The following is a 15354-nucleotide window of genomic DNA, read 5'->3' on the forward strand; positions in this document are numbered from 1 at the left end:
TATACTATAATTACATGTTTCTGAGACAAAAGACCTTTGAATATCTTAGAAAAATGAAATAAGGAACTCAAAGAAAAGAAAGGGTTTTTTTAACTTGTCGTAATCATCCTACAACTGGGTCCGTAGATAAATGGACTTTATCTTTTTAATGTGATTCCTTTTAAAATAATTAGCTAGTCAGAGAGAGACAAATACCATATGATTTTACTTATATATGGAATCTAATGAGCAAAATAAACAAACAAAAAAAACAAGCGGACTCAGAGAATAGACTGACAGCCGTCAGAGGGGAGGCAGGTTGGGGGGCTGGGTGAAAAAGATGAAGGGACTAAGCAAAAAATAAACCCAAAACACCTTATACGCAGTGGTTCTCAACCTTCCTAATGCCGCGACCCTTTAATATAGTTCCTCATGTTGTGGTGACCCCCAATTTCATTGTTACAAATTGAACATAATTAAAGCATAGTGATTAATCACAAAAACAATATGTAATTATATATGTGTTTTCTGATGGTCTTAGGCGACCCTTGTGAAAGGGTCATTCGACCCTCAAAGGGGTCGCGACCCACAGGTTGAGAACCGCTGCCTTATAGACTCAAACAATAGTATGGTGATTACCAGAGGGAAAGGGAGGTGGGGGGAAGGTAGAAGAAGTAAAGGGGGGGATAAATGGTGAGGAAGAATTCTTGACTTGGGGTGATGAAAACACCAAATAATATACAGTGGTGCATTAGAGAATTGTACACCTGAAACCTATATAATTTTATTAACCAATGTCACCCCAATACATTCAATAAAATTGTTTAAAAGAAAAAAATATATATTATTATTTAAGTACTAAATTACATTAGAGAAATTTTAGGGAAAATATCTAGGGGAAAAAGCATCCAGGTACCTTAATCCAACCATTACAAATTATTTCCTTCCAGTGTTTGGTTGTTGTGTGTGTGTGTTTTAATTCATATGACATGGTTGCAATCTTGCTCAAACACCCGGATCTCCTGCATGTTTTTCTTTTGCCCAGTTTTCCATGGTATAAAACAGTCCTGTGGTTGTCATTTTTAAATAGTATCCATTTTTCTATCTAGAGGATATACTATAATTTGTCACCATTTGTATTGCTTTTGCTATTTCTCTGTTGCAAATAAGACTGTGCTGGACAACTTTGTGAATCTGACAGTTTGGCATTTACCCTTTTTATGTATTTCAGATTATCCCTGTAAAAGAAATTTCCAAATCTTAAATTATCAAATAAAGAAACAATATTTATGTGCATTGACACATTTCTCCCAGTCACTAAAATGTTTACCAATTTGTAAGCCATCCTGAAATAAAGTGTACTCCAAGTTATGATGGCTTATTTTTTAATAAGTTCGGAGCTAGCTAAACGAATTCATTTTAAATTTCTCCATTTAGTATAAAGATCTTGAAACTTTGAGAATTATATTAAACCTATGGTACTCCTCATGACAAAAACACTTCAAAGGGACGTTTCAATCCCCCTAAAACAGGGGTGGGGAATGTGGTGGCTCACGGGCAGTATAAAGCCCAAGAAATCATTTGGTCTGGCCCTGCCAAGGCATTAGAGATGATTAATTAAATGTTTGATGAAATACAGCCGGCTGATTTTTAAGTTGAGAATTTTGTATGGCCCACAAATGATGTTATAAATATCCAAACGGCCCTTGGCAGAAAAAATGTTCCCCACCCCTGCCCTAAAATGTATGTACTTTATTAATTCTCCATTTTCTAATTGTTAAGCATTTCATTGAGGGATTAGTCATTGGGCTTGAGCTGCCTAATTGAATCAGTCATTTTCCAAACCACTAAACACAAGTCAGGACATTTCATTGTGCATTTTGTGAGCATTTGTGCTTGCCTACATCTGCAAAAGTAGAGGGTAAAGAACACTGACAAGATAATGAAGCAGAGAGAATTCCTGTTTTCTCTGTTACCTTGAAGTTTGCCTGAGGGTATCCTAAGGTTTAGAGTTCTTATTTATTCGCCTAGGAAGTGCTGTTCCCTGAAACTGGCCTCCCCAGAATATCTGGACCTCCAGGAGGTCATATCCCATTAGTGTCAGCCACAGCATTGCTATTACTTTTTTAACATGCTTAATTGCTGTCTTCGTTCACACAGGTGGAAAAGTACAACAAACAAATTCGACCTGGAATTATTCTGAAGACCCTGGGTACTTGCTACTGCGCACAGAATGGAAGGACAGCTCATCCAGGGATTGCTAGTGAAAATGTAGAAAACGCAGCCAGCCTTCTAGATGCATGATTCCAAGTGATACCGGACATTTGTGTAGGTAAACATCCCGTTGATCCACTGAGTTTTCTACCTTTGAATCGTCTGGGGTTTTTGTTTTGTTTTGTTTTTGAAGAAACTTGTTTTCTGCCACACTTCAAAACACCAACAAGTGCCAACTTGCGTTTCATGTTAAGGGAGAATTTCCTCATTGGATTAAAGTAAAAGACAATATGGACAAGCCACTTTAGAGTCTATTTCTCTGTGAATTGGGAAAAACCTCTATTTCAGTGGTTCTCAACCTTCTGGCCCTTTAAATACAGTTCCTCATGTTGTGACCCAACCATAAAATTATTTTCGTTGCTACTTCATAATTGTAATGTTGCTACTGTTATGAATCGTAATGTAAATATCTGATATGCAGGATGGTCTTAGGCGACCCCTGTGAAAGGGTCGTTCGACCGCCAAAGGGGTCGCGACCCACAGATTGAGATCCGCTCCTCTGTTTGCTTCCATCCACACCCCGTGTTTGCCTTCACCCCCGGCTGGTGTAGCCGCAGGGTGTGGGGCGATGACATCCCAGCAAATGATTCTGTAGCTAATGTTCATTCTTGGCAGGGTTTTTTCTGGGTTAGGATAATGCTGGGTAATCCCACTTAAAGCCCTATCCAAACTCAAACTTCACAACCAAACAAACCAGTTTTACAAACTACAGGGATTTAATTCGGACTCACACTTGCAGCCGCAAAAGAAAAGACAAAAGAAGAAAAAAGCTGGCAGCCCAGCTAACAAGCAACTGCCTTCTGGACACACTGCCAGCTTAATCCAATTGAGAAACGTTAGCAGTCTAATGACAAGTATGAAGACAAACGCTTAGATGAGACAAGGTTCTTGACAGCAGCCCATCTAACTGCAAAGTTGCAAGCCTTGGTAAGTCCATTCTATACAGGGGTGGGCAAAAGTAGGTTTACCGTTGTTTGTATGGAAAAAAAACAGGCAGATTATGATTATTACAATATCATTATTAACTCAAAGGAATGTCACAGAATGCAACTGGAAACTTACTTTTGCCCACCCCTGTATTCAAAAGAAAATAAACAAAGAACAAAACGACACAGCAAAGCTAAGGAATAAAAGCCAAAGTCTAGAGCACAGCCAAACATTAATCTCAGAGCAAAATTCTGTTTAAGCCTAAAGAAACCTAGGGGACTTTCCTGGATACAATGAAACATGAAATACCATAGGTTTGCTGATTAATATTTATCCTGGGAAATTAACAAAATCATGGCTTAGATGCACTTCACCTTCCCCGACCCTCTATGAAGTATAACTCCTGAAGAAAGCAAACCAAAAACAGTGTAGCAAAAACCACTTGGAGATGTATTTTATTTACTCCACACCAAGCATTTTATCTTTAAACCGAATCTGAAAATGTCTCTCTAAGGCAAAGCAAGTACCAGATTCTGCCCTGAGTGAGAATTGCAGTGTCACCCACTTACCTGTGATTAGCACAGCCTTTTGGTCCACAGGTAACAATTCTTGGCCAGAGAAATGAATATACAGGAGGAAGCATGACAGGGAGAACAGGATCAAACTCCAGAAGAGGGACAGGCTTAACAGGCAAGCCCCTCCCCAGAGGCCCGCCAGGCAGACCCCCTTTCCCCCCACCTGTCCTGGACTCTTGAGTTTGCAAAGAACTAGTCCCCCCAGGGCTGCCGTGACAGCCAGGCAGAGCCACACGGTCTCAGAGGAGAAAGTGCTCATTCTTAGAGACTCTGCTGCACCTTTTTGCGCTCAGGACAAGTGGAGAAAGGCTGGCTGGAGGCAGCCTGGGTTATATGAACGGAGAGCCAAGAAGGGAGGGGGGGAGGGAAAGCCCTGACACATTTTGAATGAGCCTGGATTAATCATACTCATACAGACACATATTTCCTTGTGGGTAATTTAAACCAGCATACAGTTGGATAAAAATGCCAGAGCACTAGCTATTTGATTGCTCCCCCTACACCCACTGCGTGTATGACATCTACACGTTCACACCCACAACAAACACGCATTCGTTTTTTTAATGATCTCTGGAGAGAGAGCTAGTTGGATAATTATTGACAAAATTCAGTCTGAATGGTGAATTACAAAACCTCTAGCTCCTAGAAAAATATGCTTCTTTAGGAGCCTGCGATGTGTCTGTTTGTCCAGCTCTTTTCCTGACTCGTGTGTGTGTGTGTGTGTGTGTGTGTGTGTGTGTGTGAGAGAGAGAGAGAGAGAGAGAGAGAGAGAGAGAGAGAGAGAGAGAGAGAGAGAGAATAAATCCAGACAACCAGTGAAGTTTGGAAAATGGACCCTGGAAGGGAAAGGTATCACTGATTTTGTCCATGTCCCTGCCATCTCCCACCTGAGTCAGGCTGAAGGGTGGACGGAGAGGGAATAAAAACTAGAAGAGATTCATGGCAGAAGAAGATGCTTTGGTCATGCCAGCGGGGAGATATGCCTGGGCGAGATAATAACAATGATAACACAACTGATAATGGCCCATACATAGCTATCAGTACGTATTTATGCCAGGGGTCATATTTAGCTACTTATCCATTCATTCTTTTTTTTAAAAAATATTTTTTTATTGATTTCAGGGAGGAAGAGAGAGGGAGAGAGAGATAGAAACATGAATGATGAGACAGAATCATTGATCAGCTGCCTCCTGCATTCCTCCTACTGGGGATTGAGCCTGCAACCCGGGCATGTGCCCTTGACAGGAATTGAACCTGGGACCCTTCAGTCCACAGGCTGATGCTCTATCTACTGAGCCAAACTGGCTATGGCTTATCCATTCATTCTGTTGAGACCCTATTCTCTGCAATACTCTGTTTCAGGCATTGGCACTCAGTCAATATGCTCAGTGTCTTTCAATGTAATATCCTCATGATGGTAGGTTCTATTATTGTAGTGACTTTACAGGTGAGAACACCGAGGCACAGAGAGGTTAAGAGACTTGCCCAAGATCACACAACATTGGAGTCCAGCAGCCTCGTTTCAGAAGTGTGTGCTCTTCCCTGCTCTCCTGTACTGCCGTCTTAGGTAAAAAATAAAAGACAGTCAGTCTGTAATGTAGTAGTGCTTCCTTACCTTAGCCTCATTCGAACCATAGGAAACACTTCCAGGCGGATATTATTACCCCCATTTTACAAAGAGGAAACCATGGCTGGGAGAGGATAAATAGTGGATCTGGGCTCATGACTTACTGGGTGGAAAGCCAGCACTAGCAGCTGGGACACCTTACTCACCACCAGCAACAGTGCTGACTGCCCCAAGAGGGCGCTGAACACCTGAGCTTATGGCGTGCCTTGTGTGTTCCAGGCATTGATATATCTGGAAAGACAAGAAAAATTCTCACTCTGAGGTCAGATTACATGTATTCAAATCCAATTTTAGCTCTGCTGAAATAGTGTATGTGGCAGAATAGCTGCAATCAATAAAAAGCCACAGGAGCTGTCAAGAAGATAGTAAGACACATGCCCAACCCACCCCCTACACACACACACACACATACACACTCTGAATTTATGGCTTAAAACCTTGCAGAGACCAGCTCAATTCAATATGGCCACTAATTTCACCTAATGGTAACCCCTAGCCTTATTGTGTGCTTATTATAATACATTAGCATGCTAAACAACTCACCCGGAGCTGCCATGATCAGAAACGGAAAGCCCATAGGAGAGCACAAAATGACCCTTGAGCGTGTGGCTAAGTTGGCTGGGCGTCCTCCTGTGCACGAAAAAGTTGCTGGTTTGATTCTGGGTCAGGGCACATGCCCGGGTTGTGAGCTCAATCCCCAGTTGGGGGCATGCAGGAGGCAACCAATCGATTGTCAGATGTTTTTCTTTCTCCCTCTCCCTTCCTCTCTCTCTAAAAATCAATTTAAAATTTTTTTTAATTGGTCGATGAAACTCCTCTGAGATTTCTCAGAGGAGAAATCTCCTTTCCCTGGAAGACCCTAAATATTCCTCCCCCCATTGAATCCCCCCCATTAAATGAACCTCAAAAAGGAAGCAAATTCCACTAAAGGGGGTCTGTGGAGTAGCCCATTCTCTGTCTCACTGTTTCACTAATAAGCTCACTTTCACTTTAACCTCTATGTTGGCTCAAATTTGAATTATTTCCAATGCGAAGCCAAGAACCCACAGTGGGTCACGGACACTCAGATGCCTGGACCCCCAGGACACCTGCATCACTGCCACTTACTTTCTAGGTCATTTTGGGTGGGTAACATCATCTCCTTATACCCCTGCCCCTCAGATGTAAAGTAATAAAAATATCAAGATAAAGCACTTAGCATAGCCTGCCTGGAACACCAGAAGGACTTTCATAAATGCTGATAATTTGTGTTTTTTAAACAGGACAGTGTAGGGGAGGAAAAATGAAATTTGCTCCCACCTTTCTAAGTTCTTCTGGCTGGACTATTAACCAAATTAACATGAGACAGATTAACAGAAGAAAATAACCAAATGTATTACATATATACACCTTGGGGTTCTTTAAGAATATGAGACCCCAGGACAAATCAGGCAGTTGAGGTTTATATGCCATCTTAGCTAAGGAAAGCTCTGTGTGTGTGTGGCGGGGCGGGTAATTGGTTTGGGACTTCAAAGGGGAAAAAGGCAATTCACATGGAGATGGAAAAGCAAATGTTTGGGAAATAAATGTTTAATGGACCATCTTTAAGAATGGGACACAGAGAGGACTTTGATCAAATAGGCTAAATAGGTCCTCCCATTTCTAGTTCACATTAAACTATTGTTATCTGTGATAATAGCTCCCTTCTTGGAGTAGGTCTTCTAAATTCTTTTAGGTAGTCAGGGTGGTCAGGGAGTCTTCTGTTTCTTGAGAATTACAAGCTTCAAAGAATCAATGTCCCAAAAAGCAGGGCTATAGAGAAAAGGTACCCAGCTGCCTATGATGTGAGAGGGTAGGGAGGGCTTTGGACAGGGAGTTGGGGAAGCTGGCTCTGGTCTCAGATGAGCCTTTGGTGTGTCACTGTCCTTGGCCAGCTCAGCTGTAAAGGGAGCCCACCTGGGCTCAGAGCTATCCCAAGACCTGAGGGAGACCGGGTGTGACCCATACTATATACTGGGACTGCAAGGTATGCTGACAAAGTCAATTTGGGGGTCTCATGTGGGCCATGACACCTCTTGTTTGTCCGCCCCGCCACTTGGATGCCTGAGGTGGGGAGACGTTGCCAGTTCCAGGTCAGGAAGCTTAGGGGAAAGGATCTGGAATTCCCTTTGGGTAACCCTCATATTGCCCGCCCCCCCCACCTCCACACACCCTGTTTACTCCTGTGAGTCCAGGGCACACCCTCTCTCAGGCTTCTTGGCCCCACCAGCCAGGAGGATTCAGACAAGCTAGCTCTCCAGTCAGATGGTTTTCCAGGGGAAGATATAGGATAGTTCCTGTTCCTTATGGGGGTGGGGGTGGAGGGGGCGGGAGGCGGGGGCGAGACTCAGCACTTTGTCAGTGGCTCCAACCCTAGATCTGGGCCAAATGCCCAGGTGGGTTCCCTAATGGGTGCACGCCACTGGAGATGAAGTGAATCGTCTCCTGGTGGCAGCCCACGTGGCTTCCCAGCTGCTCAGTTCTGGGACTCCCAAGGAGAGGGCAAGCACTACTGTGACAGGGAAGTCCAGGTAAGGATGATCCTGGCCCTCTGATGGGGAAGGAGATGCACAGTATTATTAATATGGGCTTTAAAACCTCACAGAACTGAATTTGAATCCTGGCCCTGCCAATTACTAGCTGTGAAGCACTGGGCAAGTTACCTGCCTTTCCTGGGACTCAGTTTCTTTCTCTTCATAAAGGAAGCCCAGCTCCCTAGTGTTGTTTTTAAAAGTGAACAACATAATTCTTGCGTGGTTCCTGGCAATGACGGGATGATGGCCACTTTGCTTACTACTTTAGGAGCACTCACTGCTTTAGGAGGGCTCCTGGGCAGATGGAGGGTTCTTGCCAGCTTCCTCCTCATTCATTGATTTCTTCATTCAATTCATCACACACTTCTCCCCCCTGTCATCCTTCAGATATCTACTTAAATGTCACCTACTCACCACCCTACCTGAATATCTTCTGTCACCAAACCCTACTTATTCATTCCCTTCACTGCACTTAGCTCAATTTGTAATTCTGTACTTTGTTCATTTTTAGGACTTTTTTTTTTTTATCTCCACTACTAGACCACAAATGACTTGGGCAAGAACTATATCTGTTTTGTTGTTGTTTATTCAATCTGCACAAAATGGCTAGCTTAGTGCCTGGCACATTGCATGGACATAATATTTGTTGAGTGAATATCCAGTTCCTGACCTTGGGGAGCTGAAGGAGGGGCTTCCTCCGGAGCAGTGACTAGTGGGAGTGGATGGTGGTAGAAAGAAAGGCTTTTTACCAATTGAGAACACAAATGGAGTTGCAGAATTTCAAGGTAAGAATTAGCCCCTTCTGAGCCGCATATCTCTGTATTCCTTTGATAGAGGATTTCAGGGCCCTAGTCCACTTAAGAGCTGCTCTGCCTCTGAATGAAGACTTCCTCCACATGACTGAGCTGAGTTGTGTCTCTTCTTTGTCCCCATCATTTTGTCCTAGAGCAGGGATGGGCAACCTTTTTGTGAGTGCGTGCCAAAACCAGCAAAATCTCTGACTCAAAATTATTCTGCGTGCCAACCCTAATTTTTTGAGAACATATTACGCCTACTTGATATCTCTTAAGGTGTACGTATGTGAAGAACCTTGAGGAAATAATAAAATTCATTTGAGCAACAAAAACACAGTATATGATAATGAAAAATACATTTATTTTTTAATGTATACATGTACACTGATGGTCCAACAGAAAACTTTATGACTCCGTTTGATATTATCAGTGGGACTTTTGCTGCTGCATCACTGATGACAGAGATTTTACATCAGGTTTATATTTCGTGACCTTCAGAGATATGCACGAGCTACTACTTTCATCCGTCAGGCTACTCCTATTACGAGATTAACAAAATTCATCACTGAGAACAAAGATTCACAAGCGTATGTGGATGAAAACATGGAGAGTAATGCTGTTGCAAAGTTTTTTAAACAGAAAAACTTTTCTGGAATGGCATTCCAAGTCCTCAATAGTTCGTTTTCGACACTTCTCTCTGGTACTCCTGTCTCTAATTGTTTTTTTTTCAATGTTTTCCAAGTCAACTCTAAGGTCAATAAATTTCTGCTTCCAAATTGAGCTACTCTGAAATTCAATCAACTGCATTTCAAAGTCAACCATGTCTATGGTCTTTAAGATAACTTGTTATGTAAAATTATTTCTTTATCTAAGATGCACCTACACTGAATTTATCTGAAAAATAAAAAAGTTGATATTAAGAAAAAAATTGTAAATGGAAGATTATAAGAGAGAGTTTCGCGTGCCAGCAAAAGTTACTGGCGTGCCATTTTTGGCACGCATGCCAGGGGTTGCCCACCCCTGTCCTAGAGCTATCCTTGAAGTCATCTTTGCTGGCCAGTGTCCCATTTCTGGCAAGCCTTTTCTTAGCTTTCCAAGGAGGAGCCAATTGGAAAGTGGAAGAGAGAGGGAAAGACAGGGAAATATCGATTTGAGAGAAACACATCAATTGGTTGCCTCCTGCATGTGCTCCCGACCAGAGCCCAGGCTGAGGAGGAGCCTGCAACTGAGGCAAGTGTCCTTGACCAGAATCAAACCCGGGACTCTTCAGTCCACAGGCTAATGCTCTATCCACTGAGCCAATCAGGCTAGGGCGATAAACTCATTCTTGCTCATGATGCCAATGTGAGGCTTCCTTCCTTTTTGAAGGCAACTTCTGAAGACAAGGTATTTTACCCAAAAGAGAGAATTTCCCAACCTGGGCAAAAATAAAAAAATAAATGCTGAGATTCCTAGAATGTAGATTTTTCTTAGAATCAGTGGCTGGTGGAAGGGAATTTGAAGAAGTAACTTCCTATCTGAAGTGGAGTTTCTCTCTGTAACATCCCCACCAAGTGGTCATCTTGTCTACTGCCAGTTCATATGATTTTCCAGGTCATGATAGCTTGGCAAACTAGAAAGCTCTGCTCTAGAAAAAGCTTGCTTGTGGCATTTGTTCTTCCCGTCCCGTTTGGAGTCACTCAGACCATATCTAGTCCTTATTTCTTTCAGATATCTAAAGATTATTGTTATGTTTTACCTTCTGCAGACTAATGGTCCTAGACCAGGGGTGGGCAAACTTTTTGACTCAAGGGCCACAAGGGCCGGAACAAAAGCATGGATGGAGTGTTTGTGTGAACAAATATAAATTCAAAGTAAACATCATTACGTAAAAGGGTACGGTCTTTTTTTTTTAGTTTTATTCATTTCAAACGGGCCGGATCCGGCCCGTGGGCCGTAGTTTGCCCACGGCTGTCCTAGACTCTCTGAGTTGCCCCATATGTACAGTAAAACGTGGTCCCTCTGGTGCCAAGTGTCTGAAACAGTCACATTTTTAAGAGTTCAAACATTTTAAAAATCATGTTGTTGCAGTAACTAAAGAATATGTTGTTATGATGAGTGTAGCATGGTGATGGCATAATCCACCAAGTAGAGAATGACCATGTGTTGATGTCACGGTGACCTAAACTTTAAGATACGAACAGGGCAGTACAGGTCATAACAGATAATCTCAGGGATATCAGGGTGGTCTTTCTGGTAACACAAGTTTTATTATGTTTTTCAAGATTTGAGGTGATAACTAATATTTTAAATGTTAAATCGTAATTGAGTAAATATGACATATGTCATTCTCTATTTCATAGAAGGGGGTTTGGCAGGGAGGGAACCAGGAGAAAATAACCAGAAGTTAGGGTTGGATCAAGTTGTTTTACTGTCATTGAAGTGTTGGAAGGAAAATATGTCTAAACTCCATCATTATCAGGTGGAGTCAGATTCCAAATAGATCAGATCTCATTTATTGCACAAAGCGTTTAAAAAATCCTTCATGTGGCTGAAAAAGAGGTTCTATATAAGGTAACCTCACAGAGTGATGTGATCACAGATCCCTAACTGGGCAGGTCTTGGTGGATAGTCTCTCCTGAGGCATATACTGTTTTGGAGAAAGGAGCCCTGTCCATTGATTTTTGTGCATCTAGATTAACACACCTTTGAACTAAGAAGGCACATAATCTTGTTAACTATCCTGTAACCCAATCTCCACCTCACTGTCTTCCAACTTCATGTAATCTTTCTTACGTTCCCTCCTTGTTTCCAAATGGATAAAAGAAACTGCAAACTTATTCTTGAGAGCATTTGAGATCTTGCTTAACAGCAACTGCCATCAGTTTGGGCTCAAATAAACTCAAAAAAATTCTCTACAGATTTGGACATTTTTACATCACAGCAGCCTGGCCTTCTTAAAATGAGATCCAATTACTTATATCTCCCCTAGAGAGGTAGGGTCCAGAGGGAGCATGGTATTTTCAGTACAATATTATCCTATACTAGAGGCCCGGTGCACAAAAATTTGTGCACTCAGGTGGGTCCCTCAGCCCGGCCTGTGCCCTCTCGCAGTCTGGCTGCTGGCACCAGTTTTCCTCCGGCGCCCGGAACCCAGGTCTTCGCTCTTCGCCGGGAGGAGCCGGCGTGGCGGGCAAGGGGCTTAGCTTTTTATTTTTATTTTTTTTTCCGAGGAGAGCATGGGGTCCGTTTATTGGGGGCTCAGTCAAAGGATGGGCTGGCTAGGGTGGGGTAGGGCAGCAGCTTGTCTGGCCCCCGAGAAACCTAACTTGAGTCCAGGGCTTCGTCTGCTTCAAAGCCAAAGTCTTCCTCCACCTTTATCTGCACGGGGGCCAGCTCCGGAGTCAGTGGGACTCCCACCCGGCGCCCTTCCCATGGTGCTCGCAGCCTCTTCTGCCCACTGGGCCCCTTGCCAGGGGACGGGCTGCTGGCTTCTGCGGGCGCTGGCGTCCTCCTGGGCGGGGACAGCCCCTCTTTCTTCGGTGGCTTGTTCTCAGCATTGCCTGGGGTGGGGCTGTCTGTGCCCTGGCTGCCTTCGTCCTCCAGTAAGATGGTGAACTGGCTGGCCTGGTAGTCGTCGCCATAGGAGTCCAGCACCCTCATGAGGAACCTCCACTCCTGCTGGAGTCTCCGTGTTATCCTCTGTACCTGATGGAGCCTGTTCAGGACCTGCTCGTTCACCTGCTCAATCTCCCTGCATCGCCAACCCAGCGCCTGGTACTTCCTGCGATTGAGTTCCCGTTGGCGCCACTGCTGGCCTCGGGCTGCCTCCTCCTCTTCGTCTTGCTCCCGGAAGCTGGAGCTGCCCAGAACCCCAGACATGAACTCCACTTCGGTCTCAAGCTCGTTTTTCAGGATGTGACCACCAAACAGCGGAGGCAGCACCAGCTCTGAGCCGGGAGGTGCTGAGAACTCCTCAAAGCCCACGGCTGCCATGGTCCCCTCTCTCTGCTCCAGCTCCATTTCTCCCCGGCTCCGGTGCAGAACTTCCAACCTTGCAAACCTCTAGGTTAAAGTGGCTTGCAAAACGACACGCCCCATCTGATTCCACAGCCAGGCACCTGGGCCCTGGCCACTAAGCCTCCTGGGAGTTGTAGTTCTCTATTTCCGGCTCGCCTCCCTCGCCCACCCGACCCCGAGTCCCGGCTGAAAGGCTCTGCTCGCTGGTCTAACACCACTGCCGGGCATCTGAGTTGCTTCCGTCTTTATTCCGGTCCCGACACCAAGCCGTCTGACCACGGAGACTCTCCGCTTGGGAGCCAGGTCCTCTCCGCGGGCCCCGGGGGCGTGGCGGAGGCCGGCAGCAGGCTTCCCTCTTTGCTCTTAGCTCACCATGCCGGCCTTCGCTCACTGCTCCTGTGCCTACATATGCAAATTAACTGCCATCTTTCTTGGCAGTTAATTTGCATATCACCGTGATTAGCCAATGGGAAGAGTAGCGAAGGTACAGTCAATTACCCTTTTGTCTTTTATTAGATAGGATAATAAAAGCCTAATATGCTAAGTGTCCAGTCGTCCAGTTGGCCATTCAATCAAAGCATAATATGCTAATGATATGCTAAGGCTGCTCAACTGCTTGGTATGATGTCCACTGGTAGGTTAGCTTGCTCCTGGGGTCCAGCCGATCGGGACTGAGCGAGACGGGCTGGACAAGCCCTGGAGCCCTCCCGTGATCCCTCCCTGCCTGGCCAACCTCCCATATCCCTTCCCGGCCCCAATCATGTACTGGTGGGGTTCCTTGGCCTGGCCTGCACCCTCTCGCAATCTGGGACCCATCGGGGGATGTTGGAAAGCTGGTTTCAGCCCAATGGTGGAATGACTGGTCACTATGATGCGCACTGACCACCAGGGGGCAGACGCTCCATGCGGGAGCTGCCCCCTGTTGGTTAGTGCTGTGGGAGCGACGCTCAGTCAGAAACTGGGCTCATGGCTGGCAAGCAGAGCGGTGGTGGCCTAAGTCATCAGTCAGACATCCCCCAAGGGCTCCCGGACTGTGAAAGGGTACAGGCCAGGCTGAGGGACCCCCACCCCCTCTGGGTGAATTTCGTGCACTGGGTCTCCAGTATTATATATTTGTTTCTATCCCTTTCTCTTCTCAGCACTGACCACAGCAAGGGACAATAACCACAACAAGAATGAAAAGGTTAAATCCACACACACACCTTTCTTTAAATTCAATAAGTATGTTTAAATCCAGATATAAGGTAATTCTCTAAGGAGGTTTATAATCTCAATAAAAAAAATTTAAATATTGCTCTAGCTGGTTTGGCTCAGTGGACTGGCCTGTGGACTGAAGGGTCCCAGGTTCGACTCCAGTCAAGGGCACTTGCCTGGGTTGCAGGCTAGATCCCCAACAGGGGGCATGCAGGAGGCAGCCAACCAATGATTCTCTCTCATCAGAGATGTTTCTAACTCTCTCTCCCTCTCCCTACCTCTCTCTGAAATGAATAAAAATATATTTGTAAAAAACATTTAAATGTTCATCTACAACCCTGATGGCTTTATGTAGACATAAATAAATGACCTGAATACGCACAAGTCTTTGGTTTTCTGGGGCTTTTCTTCTCTCTCATAATGTTACCAGAGAGGGGACCCAGCCAGGTACAGGTCTGCCTAGGGCCAGCCAGTAGAGAGTGGGTGCTTGACTTGGTGCAGGAAAGATTTCACAACACAAGTCCAGGTGATTGTGAGAGTATGTTTATTAAAGTTGGAAACAGTGAGACAAGGAAGGGCTTAGGACAGAAGAAGCAACAAGAGAGAGAGAGAGATGGTGTTAGGGGGTACTGCTTTGGCTCTCCAGAAACATTATAGGAAAGAAGTGAGCCAAGGTGGGGCTGCTGTCAGCTCACTGGAGAGTCAGAGAAAAGGGTGCCTTAGAGACAGGTTCAGGGGGTTAGCCTGGGACGAGCTGCTGTTGCCCATTGCTCCCTTGGTTGCAAGTCTTGTGAGGTCCCTTAGAGTTTAGGAGATGCTTGCTTATGGGGGCAGAAGAAGAAGGAGGAAAAGGTGTGGATGTGCTCCTGGAAGGGAGAGTGAGCACTGGATCCTTGTCTTGAGGCTTTTAATGGCTAGAGTTTAGGCAAGGGCTTAGGGGTGGATCTCAATAGCATATTCATCAGCTTTATGCTGATGCATCAAAATGAGCTTTATTCCCCTGACCTCATAGTCCTTGGGTGTGGTTGGCACAAATGGTACTACAGTGGAACCTCAATTCTCAAACTTAATTCTCTGGAAGGCTGTTTGAGAAGTGATTTGTTCAAAAACTGAGTCATTTTATCCCATTAGAAATAATTTAAATTGAATTAATTCATTCCAGACACCCAAATGATTCTGTTTTAACCTTTCTTATACACTGAGTGGCCAAATTATTATGAACACCTGACGTTTGTAGGCAAATTAGCTATAATTTCATACTGAAGTTGCTTGAGGGCCAGACCATTATAAATAGGGAAGCAGGTTGTTTACCACGATAGTAGAAGTGATTTTTTTCTGAAGATATGGGTAAACAACATAATTTAACAGACTTTGAATGTGGGATACATATATATATATTTGCACTGAGTGGCCAGATTATTATGACCACCCCA

At 44.5% G+C, this 15354-nt stretch overlaps 2 protein-coding genes across 3 annotated transcripts in view; both read right to left on the bottom strand.

Moving 5' to 3' along the window:
- HSD17B2 (hydroxysteroid 17-beta dehydrogenase 2) overlaps positions 1-4083 on the bottom strand; it is a 59496-nt gene extending 55413 nt beyond the window's left edge. Inside the window, exon 1 of one of the 2 annotated variants that reach the window (XM_036346821.1) lies at positions 3750-4083. In XM_036346821.1, the coding sequence (XP_036202714.1) occupies positions 3750-4014 (265 nt within the window). In that variant the 5' untranslated portion in view covers positions 4015-4083. The remainder of the gene's footprint in view (positions 1-3749) is intronic. The other variant, XM_036346820.1, reaches the window with a different exon arrangement.
- A 7948-nt stretch (positions 4084-12031) lies between these two features.
- On the bottom strand, positions 12032-12803 carry LOC118674584 (TCF3 fusion partner-like). Its single transcript, XM_036346556.1, has one exon. It carries the CDS (start codon positions 12728-12730, stop codon positions 12032-12034), a length of 699 nt encoding a protein of 232 aa, XP_036202449.1. The 5' UTR covers positions 12731-12803.
- Positions 12804-15354: the final 2551 nt, after the last annotated feature.

The sequence above is a fragment of the Myotis myotis genome, unplaced genomic scaffold, assembly GCF_014108235.1.
Source record: "Myotis myotis isolate mMyoMyo1 unplaced genomic scaffold, mMyoMyo1.p scaffold_m19_p_19, whole genome shotgun sequence".
Classification (NCBI taxonomy): Eukaryota; Metazoa; Chordata; class Mammalia; order Chiroptera; family Vespertilionidae; genus Myotis; species Myotis myotis.